The sequence below is a fragment of the Propithecus coquereli genome, unplaced genomic scaffold, assembly GCF_000956105.1.
Source record: "Propithecus coquereli isolate 6110/MARCELLA unplaced genomic scaffold, Pcoq_1.0 Scaffold10, whole genome shotgun sequence".
NCBI classification, from domain to species: Eukaryota; Metazoa; Chordata; class Mammalia; order Primates; family Indriidae; genus Propithecus; species Propithecus coquereli.
Genome location: NW_012133858.1, coordinates 18833166 through 18844675, shown reverse-complemented (window position 1 = coordinate 18844675; position 11510 = coordinate 18833166). Strand labels below are relative to the sequence as shown.

The following is an 11510-nucleotide window of genomic DNA, read 5'->3' as shown; positions in this document are numbered from 1 at the left end:
TTAGAGATATATTTTAATTTATATACAAGGCTATTTTCCTTACAGATGGTAGAAATCCTGTTCCATTATGCAGATCGAGCTCTGAAAAAGTGTCCAGACCAAGGAAAAATCCAGGTGATGGAGCAGCATTTTCAGGTATGCCTTTGCTTGTGCCTCTAATAGACAATGCTATGAATAGCTCTACTATACTGCTCTTCTATATTACTTGAGAATGTGACTTTCATGTTTTAGTTGAATATTTTTTAGTATTCAAAACTTTACTGTGGCAGGTGGAATTCTAAATGATTAAATTTTGAAGTAATGGGTATACAGTCAACTGGAAACAGATGAGTAAAATGTTGTGGAGTGATAGTGCTTAGCCACATAGTACTGTGTGGAAAGAAAGGAGATATATATATATATGAAGGTACATACCTGTAAATTGACACCTTATAGTGGCTGACACCTTGTTGATGACTAACATTTATGTTAACTAGGCTATTCAGAGAAGAGGTGTACTGCCAAGGTTTAAATTTAGTTCTACTAGGAGCACCTGTGACTCAAGAATAGCTCAGTTACAAAAAAATATCTCTAAAATATGCTAATGAAAGACCTTTAGTTTATCCTGGAACTTAATGAAAATGAAAGCCAAGGAATATTTTAAAGACATGTATAGTATTTATTATGTGGGTTTTACTATTTGCAGTGATCTCCAATTATATTTTTTGCAAATCTCTGTTTTTCCTTCTCCATCCCTACTGCTCCCTCCTCTTTCCCTACCTCCCCTTTTGTTATTGCTATATAGGGTACATGTGAAATTTTGTTACATGCATAGAATGTATAAAGATCTATACAAATTTTGGGATTTTTTTCCTATTTCTGTGAAAAGTGATATTGGTATTTTGATACGGAATGCATTGAATCCATAGATTGCTTTGGATAGTATAATATGATCATTTTAATGACATTTCTTATGATCCATGAGCATGAGATGTCTTTCAGTTTGTTTGTCTCCTCTTCAATTTCTTGCATTAGTGTTCTGTAGTTTTCCTTATAGAAGTCTTTTACCTCCCTGGTTAAATTTATTCCAAAATATTTTATTTTATTTTATTTATTTTGTAGCTATTGTAAATGAAATTGCCTTCTTGATTTCTTTCTCAGCTATTTCGTTGTTGGTGTATAGAAATGCTACAGATTTTCATATATTGATTTTGTACCCTACAACTTTACTGCATTTATTCATTAAGTCTAAGAGTTTTCTGGTGGAGTCTTTAGGTTTTTCTAGATATATTATTATATCAGCTGCAAAGGAGGACAGTTTGCCTTCTTCTTTTCCAATTTGGATGCCTTTTATTTCTTTCTCTTGCCTGATTGCTCTGGCTTGAACTTCCAGTACTATACTGAATAGGAGTGGTGAAAGTGAGCATTCTTGTCTTGTTCCAGTTTTTAGAGAAAAGACTTTCAGCTTTTCCCCATTTAATATGATGTTGGTTGTGGGCTTGTCATATGTGGTCTTTATTATGTTGAGGTATATTCCTTTTATGGCTAGTTTGTTGAGAGTTTTTATCATGAAGGGATGTTGCATTTTATCACGTTTTTTCTATGCCTATTGAAATAATCATATGGTTTTTGTCTTTCATTCTATTGATGTGATGTATCACATTTATTGATTTATATATGTTGAGTCATCCTTGCATCCCTTGGATAAATCCCACTTGATTATGGTCTGTTATCTTTTTGATATGCTGTTGGATTCAGTTTGTATTTTTATTGAGCATTTTTGTGTCTATGTTCATCAGGGATATTGGCCTGTAGTTTTCTTTTTTAGTTGTGGCCTTGCCTGGTTTTGGTATCAGGGTAATGCTGGCCTCATAGAATGATTTAGGTAGAATTGCCTCCTCTTTGATTTTTTGAAATAGTTTGAGGAGAATTGGTGTTAATTCTTTGAAGGTTTGGTAGAATTCAGCAGTGAGGCCATCCGATCCTGGGCTTTCTTTGTTGGGAGACTTTTTATTACTGATTTAATCTCATCCTACTTTTAACAAATAGTTGAGTGGTCAGCAAACTTTTTCTGAAAAGAAACAGATGGTAAATTTTAGGCTTTGCAGGCCACAATGGTTTGTGTCACATTTTTTTTCTTCTTTTTGTTTCTCTGCTTTTTTAACAACCATTTAAAAATGGAAAAACCATTCTTATCTGTGAACAATACAGAAACAGGCTTTGGGTAGGATTTAGCCCATGGGCTAAAGTGTGGATTGCCTGGTCTAACATGTACTAGACACTGGGCAATAGTGAGTAAAACATACATGGTCCTTACTGTCTTAAAGTTTGCAGTCTAATCAAAATAATTTTTTGCTTACATTAATAGAAATATTTAGAAGAAATATAGGGATTTTGGAGTTCTGAAGAGCAAGCACAGGTCCTATATTTTCATATCTCTATTTTATGCTCATAACTTTGGAAGGCAAGAATAAATATGGGAAGTGAGAGTTGAGTGGTATCAGAGGAGCATTTGGTTTCCTGGACTGTACTGTTTGATGCCACACTAGTGAGCTTCTGGTGGAGTCACTTTCATTACTGTGTTTGGCTAGAGGCTTATTAAGTTTATCAGTAGAGAAGGAAAAATAAGCCCAGATAAAATTATAAAAATAAATAACGTAAGAAGAAAACATATGGCAGAAAGAAAGCATTTGGAAACAAAATGGTTTGGGAACAATGCCTTGTATATAAATATTTTTGTGTACTAAGGCAGTATAGATAGAAAAGAAAGCTTAATATTTTAACAAGAATATACCTATTACCAAGAGGCAGTAGGGTAGTATTTATGAAAGAACTCTGGCTATTGGAAGGTATACTTTATTGAAGGAAAAAGAGATAGCCAACAGGGAAAGCTAGAAGGGGAAATGGAGTGTGTGTGTAGAATATAGACACCACCATGTTGTTAGGGATGGGGGGTGGAGGAATGTGGTAGAGAACTTCTTTCTTTCTAAGAGAACAAAGGAACAAAAGTGATATTCTGATGGAGAAATACTAAAAAATCTCAGATGACAGGGACTATAGATGATGGTTTCTGATACAGATTATAAAATTTATAAAGAAACAAACCGTAGTAGTAATGGTAGTAACTGTCTAAATATCTATTAGAAGTCTCACTCTGATATCTGATAAAATTTTTGATTTATCAATGATTTAGTTTCATAGGAGGTAAAAGAAACAATTGAGGGAACCATTATTCTGGACTCAATTTTTTACTAGTGATTGGAGAAGATACTAATGATTGGATAGACTCTTAAGAGAAAAATTATTACTTTAACCGTTAAAATAACAATGAAAAATATATTGAGCATGAATCCTGTATTTTAGAAAGCAAATATTTCAGAAGAAAATATACACACAATCTCACAGCTACAGGCGCCAAAAAAGAACGGGTTCACAAGGAATAGGAAATTTTAAAATTTTGACAAGATAACCATGAACAATTCAAGGAGAAAGTAATGTCGAGAGAAAGATCTGTTTTCAACTCATAGAACATCTACAAATATGGAGAGAGGCAAGTATCATGAACCTCTAAGACTGTCAGAAAGGAGAATGGTATGGTCCAGATTGTGCCCACTGAAATATGAAGGCGTACTAAAGAGGGATTTTTAAGAAAGATTCACTGAACATACACTATATGTCAGGTACTATGTAAACTGTATGACATTCATTTTTATTCTCACAACAACCCCATGGAGTAAATATTGTTTTTATCCTCATTTTATAGGGGAGGAAATTTAGGCTTAGGGAGATTAAGTGACATTTCAAGGTAATATTGCTGGTAAGTGGTGGAGCCGGGACTCAAATCCAGGTCTGTCTGATTTCAAAACCCAGCTCTTAACTAATCAGTGTACTATTAGTGTACTGTTGTTTTTAGAGCCAGCATAGGGAAAACATGGGTGAGAACGGGTGATGTTAATAAATGATCAAGATGATTAGCATCTTAACTATTTAATGCTTACTGTGTGGCAGGGACTGTTATAAACCCTTTATACATATTAACTCATTTAATTCTTAAAACTCTGTAAGGTCGGTACTGTTGTTATTCACACAGAGAGGTTACATAACTTTTTCCAGGTCACACAGTATTAAGTGATAGAGCTAGGATGTGAATGCAAGCATTTGGGCTTCAGGGTTCACATCTGGACTGCAACACTATACCATAGAACAGCACTTCTTATTTTGCCTCCATTTTCATGAGCACAGAGAATGGTTTTAAAGTGGAAAAGTCCAGATAAATATATTAAAGAAAAAAGACGAAGCCCAGCATATGTAACATTTAGTTTCATTATGATTGTTCAAATCTCAAGACTCAGTGGAATTATAACAAAGAGTGCTGTTGGAACAATCTGAGCCAACAAGAATAATTTGTAAGGAACTTTGGATCAATTTTTAAATAAGGCATTCTCGAGTATGTGTGGATGCTTAGGCAGGGGAGACACAGTTTATTTTATTTAGGAGGACACTTTTCTTCTAGAAAAGGTGATCTTCAGCCCATCAGGATGAGTGAAATGCATGTGTGGTTATTCATAATCTGCTGTTTTAAGTGTTTAATCATAAATATAATCATAAAATAATTATATAGATTGACTCTTAAGGTGTATTTTTTTAAAAGAAGAGTGGACTTAACTCTGCTGGTAACCTCAGTGTGGTTTGTGAGCATTTTCTCCAAGTTCACGTCAAAACAACTATGTTAAACTCATACAATTGCCTTTTTGAAGGGAATGTGAGGATAATATATTCCTGGAATGCCTGTGACATAACATACCGATTTTTATTGGCACATTTGTCTAATTTTTCCATTATCCTTGTGGCTGAAATATATTAGTAAATAGTAAATGGATTTACAGCTAGATGACTATCCCCACCCAAAGAATATTATTTAGTGGCTTAGTATTAATTACATTTTAGGGCTCTTTCATACCCAAGATTTTATCATTGGTTTGAATGAAGATTTAGTGCCTGGCTTGTCAAATTTAGATAACAGTAAGAATCAAGGTTCAAAATGATCTCGACAAGAAAGTGCAGTCAAAATCATTATAAGATGAAATTTAACAAGGATGAACATCAAGATTTAGATTCATCAATTCAAACAGTTAAATTTTGTGAGTACTAGATTGGGAGGATCTAGCTGGACAGGATTTTAGTTGACCACAAACTTTAGTAGGAGCCAATAGTGTATTAAGGTTCAGATAAGGTAAAGTAATAGTACCTGTTGGAAATAAAACCAACCTTATGGGCTGTTGGCAAACTAAGCCACATCCCACAACTGGAATGGTGGCAGATTTTAAAAACAACAGTTCAAAAAAAAAAAAAAATACTGGTTTATTTAATCTGAGAAGAAAGTAAGTGGAGGCATGCCTACCTATGGATGGTGAAGGACTGTCATATGGGGTTTACTGTACTGCTGCAGGGAGAAGGCTAGTATAGAAGTGGGTAGAAATTAGGAGAAGGTGTATTTCTGCTTAAAATGACCTACTGATGGTGTAACAGCTCTTGGATTTATGCACCTCTTATTATCGAATGTATTCAAATAAAGGGAGGATGACCGACTGATCAGGAGTGTTTATAAAAGATTTCCTTTGTTGGGTGGGAAGATCTGAGATTCTGTATCAGCATCAAGAAATTATCCCTGAAAACATAGTAACCTTTAATCCAGTTAGTTGAAATTCCTGTTAAGGCTGGTTTCCATCTCAATCAAAATACTGAGAATTTATATTTTACCAGCAGGTGGCACTCCTGGATGCTGCCTCAATTTTGATCTCTGCCTTTGATGAGGAGCCTCACTTTTTCCATAGATTCAGAATATGTAAGGCTATTTCAGTATTTCTGCTTTCCTCCAGAGATCAGTCAATATTTTGCCTTGTCTTAGTTATAGAAAATAACTTTTGGATCTTGTGATGTTTTTTATAGGCTATGGCTTTTATTTATCTAAGAGAAGATTTAAGATTTAAACCTATAATTATAATTTATATGATAAATAGTAGAATAAAAAGGAATTAAAGTATTCTCTGTCTTTTACATCTTGAGACTTGCCTTTTCTTCTGGCTTTCCCTCATCTAGATCCATATATGTTCTATTATTTCCCATCCTAAAACAAATTCAAACAGCAAACAAATCCCTTCTTTGCCCCATACCACACCGATATCTTTATGCCTCTTGTTTGCCCATCCTTTACAGAGCCAGCCAGACATCTTGTAAGAGTTGTCTCCATGTCCTCACCTCCCTCTCACTCTTTAACCTCTTCCATGTCTATAAAGTCTGTGGACCCTTTTGTTCTTCATCTTACTGGTCCTCGGCAGCATTCAACACATCAACGACTTCTCGAAACAGTCTGTCCCTTTGGCTTCTCTGGTATCACACATTCCTGTTTTTTCCCTATCTCTCTGGCTGTTTATTGGCTTTCTTTGTTCATTCTTCTTCCTTCTCTTTTACTTAACCAATAAATGTAACAGTTCATCACAATAGTCTTGTCTTCTATTTTTGTATCAACGTTTCTCAAGGTATCTGTTTACCATTTGCTTCAAAATCCTTTGAAGATATTTATTAAAAAATACTTTTTCATAAGTCTTTTCCCAGGCCTACTGCATCAGCCTATCTGGGATTGTTGACCAAGATTTATAATCAGCCCCCAAGATGACTCTTAAGCACATTAAAGTTTAAGAATCATTGCTTTGCATTCTCTCCCTTGGTAATATAGGCAAATGACTCTCTAACCAATGTCTCCAACCCAGATTGCTCTTCTGAGTTCTGAGATCTTTATAGTAAGTTGTTAATTTACATTTCCGTTTGGATGTTTTGTAGGTACCTCAAACTCAAAACTTTTTCTCACAAAGCCTTTTCTGATGATTCGTATGTTAGTGAGTGAATCTACATGCACCTAGAACAAGTCGAGTGATTCTTGTCTTTTACTAGTTTCGGTCTATTCTGCCTCCTAACTATTTCCCTAATCTGTTTGCAGCATGCTATCAATTCTGTCACTCTTGTAGTCCATGTGACCATCATCTCTCTCATGGTATATTACAGAAGCCTTCTAATTGATCTGCCTGCACATTTTCATACTGCATTTCATTCCATTTTCTACACAGCAGCCATAGAGAAATGTATAAGTCCAGATATGATGCTTCCTTGATTTTAAAATATTTTAAGGCCTTCCCATTGTTTTGGAAGTAAATACTATGTTCCCTAACAGTTTCTAAGGCCCTGCATGATAAATCCTTGCCTAACTGCCCCTAATTCTCTGCATTTCTACCATACTAGAGTTCTTTTCAGTTTCTTAATGTCCTCATTCTCTCTCTCTCTCTCTCTCTCTCTCTCTCTCTCTCTTTCTCTCTCTGTTTTGAGACAGAGACTGACTCTGTCACCCCTGTAGAGTGCAGTGGCATCATCGTAGCTCACAGCAACCTCAGACTCCTGAGCTCAAGCAATCCTCCTGCCTCAGCCTCTCAAGTAGCTGGGACTACAGGCACATGCCACGATGCCCAGCTAATTTTTCTTCTATTTTTAGTAGAGATGGGGTCTGGCTCTTGCTCAGGCTGGTCTTAAACTCCTGATCTCAAGCGATCTTCCTGCTTCAGCCTCCCCAGGGTGCCCCCACTGTGCCCAGCCCCCATTCTGTCTTAACTCAGAGCCTTTGTGCCTGGTATTCTCTCTGCATAAAAAATTCTTTCTCATTTCTTTTTAGCCTAACTAGCTCCTATTTATTTTCAGGTGGCCGCTTAATTGACCCTCAGATTAAGACAGATACATTCCTTTGTAAAATGCTATTCACTGAAATTACTTATTCAATGTCAGTCTGCCACAGCAAGACTAAGTTTAGGGACCTGTATAAGTTTAGGGACATCTCTGATTTTTGTTACCAGTATATGGTTTGGTGCCCATGGTAAATATTTGTTGAGAGAATTTTTAAAAATATAGAACTTATGTTGTATGTAGTGTTTGCCTGCTTTAGGAGTATGTTTTAAATTTAATTCTAGGAGGTTTGAACTGAGAGCCAGATGTAGAACTTAGTATTTGCAACACATATGTACATAATCATGGCTCATTTTATTGTGTGCTATCTACGTGACAACTATCTCATTTAATTTTTAAAACATTCTTGAGGTAGTTATTGTTTATCCCCATTTTACAGATTACTCATAGACACACAGAGAGGTTGAATAATTTGCCTAGTATCATTGAACCAGTAAATAGAACCACCATACATACCCAGGCTGTCTGACTCAGGAGCCTTGACCCTATACTATACTATGTTCTGTCTCACAGTTTATTCTTTGATAATCTCAGACCAATGTGTTGTCATGTAGCTCACTTTGAAATAGAGAAAACTAAGTAATATATGAGTTTTCAGAAGATACTGAAATCTGTAAAAAAGTAAAAATACAAGTGAATTCATTTTAGGATAACCACAATAACATACTTGAATGATTGATTTGAGTTGCTAACAGGGTTTTCAAACTCAGAAGCTGATCAATTAACTGTAGAAACAGTATTTTGGATTATTTTATTATGTTATGCTCATGTGTGTGTATTTTTGAAGCAAGGTAGAAGTATAAATAAATATGAAGCATTTTAATGCTGTAATATGAATCCATTTTCAAAAGGATTTGAAAAATAATGTAATTTTAAAAGAGCTTAATGAAGCCTTACATCAATTGTTATTAAGTTCTCCTTCCAGCTTCATTTAACATTTCCATGAAAATCCAATCATTCAAGGCCATTTTCATAGCAGCTGTAGGCATATATTTTTGCATTTTAGAGGTGATGCCAAAGAGTGAACAATGACTAAAAGCTGAACCCAAGGTGAAGCAATAGGAGCTTTCCTGGTCTAATCCTTCCTCTGAGATGATTCGAGGAAAGGAAAACGGTGTTGATGTCCGGTACACCACCCTATCCCTGAGTCTTGATTAAAGTACTGGTTCTGGGGAATCAGATTTTTCCTACAAGATTATTTTATCATCAGACCTGAAAAAAAAAAGAAAAATAAATACACACATATACAGACAGATATTTGTATCTATATTGCTGCTCAGGGTGTTTATATACTAATCCTGGGAATACTAGCTGCCTCGTTCTGATAGCCCATGAAAATCTATTGTGTGTGCGTGTGTGTGTGTGTGTGTGTGTGTATGTATGTTTATCTATATTGGTATGTGTGTGTATGTGTGTATTCATTCTAGGCTTTATGTTAAAATTTTGAATCATTTTCAAACAATGAAGTTTTCATTACCTGATTGATTATAGAATGTAAATTAAGAGAATTAGTGTCATTACTCCAAAAAGCAAAGGAATCTGCATCTGTTATTTCTTTTCAAATCATCCCCATGAAATAGGGAATGCCAGAGATTATATCTACACTTGGCAGATGGTAAGATAGTCACAATGCAATAAAATGATGTACTCAGGCACTCAAACAATTGACAGGCTTAAATTTAGGTATTCTGTCAGCCAGCTCAGTTTTTTATTTGCATATCCACATTGCCTTCTTTAATACATCTTAAATACACACAAATATCTGACACAAGAAGCAATCTTCTTGACCAAAAATAGGGCTATGCATTAAAGAAGAGATAAAAGAAATATTTATGCTTCCCCTCCTTTTTTTAAATTTTAGAGACCAAAATTTCAGCTTTGCATACTTTTGAGACTGAGTGGAATAGTCTGAAAGCAGGTATTATGAAGTCTATGTCAAAAGCCCTTGATCTCTCAGCTTCCATAGAGACATATGTAGACGAGGTCTGGCTGTGTGGACTGAGACCTTCACTTGAAGAGAAGGACCTGTACTTTCCCATTCTCCTCATTTTTGGGGTTCTCATGAGAGCAGCTTTCCAAATAGGTTTGGAGAGAGGTCATCTGAGTTTGGGTACCAGCTGTTCAGGGTGGTTGTATCCTTGTCCTGGAAATGTCAGCGAGGCAACTCTGCAGAGATTCTATGGCAAGTTGAGTCTGTGCATAGCCCTTGTCACAGGGGAGGTAGAGAGCTACTAGTCCCAACCAGCTCATTGTCAGGCATCCAAGAGGTTGCCACCAGGGATTATCCACTGGACAATCTAGTTTGTCTCTCCATAATCAGATTCTAGAAAGGAAGGCTTAAAATATGGAAATAGATTTGGCTTTAACTAAAATTTGATTTTGCCTGTGATTTTAAATGTTCAAAATTGATAAAGACCTGGTTTCTTTAAGAAGCCAGATGAAAAGCATTAATTTGGATGATTTAGCCCTAATTAAGTGAGTGGAAACAGGGGCAAGCATGAGGATTATGTGTATCCTCTTTATCTGTTAATTAAATTTTAAATTTTTATATATTTGTAGATTCATATTCCTTTGTAAGAAATAATGCAAAGAGATCCCATACCCTTAACCCAGTTTTCCCCAATGAGAACATCTTGCAAACCTATAGTACAGTTATATAACCAGAATATCGATGTTGATAAGGTAAAGACACAGAACATTTCCATCACTGTATGGATCCCTCATTTGCCCTTTTATAGCCACGCCCACTTCCCTCCTGCCCCCACCCCCTCCTTAACCTCTGGCACCCATCTCTGTAATTTTGTTATTTCAAGAATGCTGTATAAATGGAATCATATAGTATATAACCTTTTGGGATTGACATTTTTTTTTTTAACCCAGTCTAATTCTTTGTTGATTCATCCAGGTTGTTGCATGTACCAAAGTTTGTTGCTTTTTATTGCTGGGTAGTTCATTCCATAGCATGAATGAACTATGGTTTGATAAAACCATTTACCCATTGAAGAACATATGGGTTGTTTCCAGTTTGGGACTATTAAAAATCAAGTTGCTATAAACATTTATGGATGGGTTTCTGTGTGAAAATGTCTTCATTTCTCTAGGAGAAATGCCCAGATACGCAGTTGCTGGATTATATGATAGTTGCACATTTAATTTTTTAATAAACTGCTAAACTGTTTTCCAGAGCTATTATACCATTTTGCATTCCCACCAGCAATGTGTGAGTGATCCAGTTAGTCCACATCCAACATTTGGTAAAGTCACTGTTTTATTTTAGCTATTCTGATAGGTGTATAATGATATTTCAAATAATATTTGTATTTCCCTAATGACTAATGATGTCGAACGTATTTTCATGTGCTTATTTGCCACCTATGTATCGTCTGTGAAATACCTCTATGTGTGTTTTACCTATGTTCTAATTGGATTGGTTCTTATTTTACTGTTGAATTCCATGAGTTTTAATATATTCTAGTCCTTTATTGGATAGGTGGTTCTCCCAATGTGTAGTTTCCTTTTATCCTCGTAACAGGATATTTTGTAGAGCAAAAGTTTTTAATTTTGATGAAGTCCAGTTTATCAACTTTTCCTTTTACAGATTGTGTTTTCAAAATCAAGTTGCAAGAACTCTTAACCTAACCTAACCTAAGATCGTGAATACTGAAGATTTTCTCCTATTTTTTTCCTAGAAATTTTGTAGTTTTATGTGTTAAATTTAAATCTGTGATCTATTTTGAGTTAAT

The 11510-nt window shown here is 35.3% G+C and overlaps 1 protein-coding gene across 1 annotated transcript in view; it reads left to right on the top strand.

The window, feature by feature from the left end:
- VPS8 (vacuolar protein sorting 8 homolog (S. cerevisiae)) overlaps nucleotides 1–11510 on the top strand; it is a 213907-nt gene that overhangs the window by 44419 nt on the left and 157978 nt on the right. The window contains 1 exon segment of the mRNA XM_012640004.1: nucleotides 46–135. Within this exon segment, the coding sequence (XP_012495458.1) occupies nucleotides 46–135 (90 nt within the window).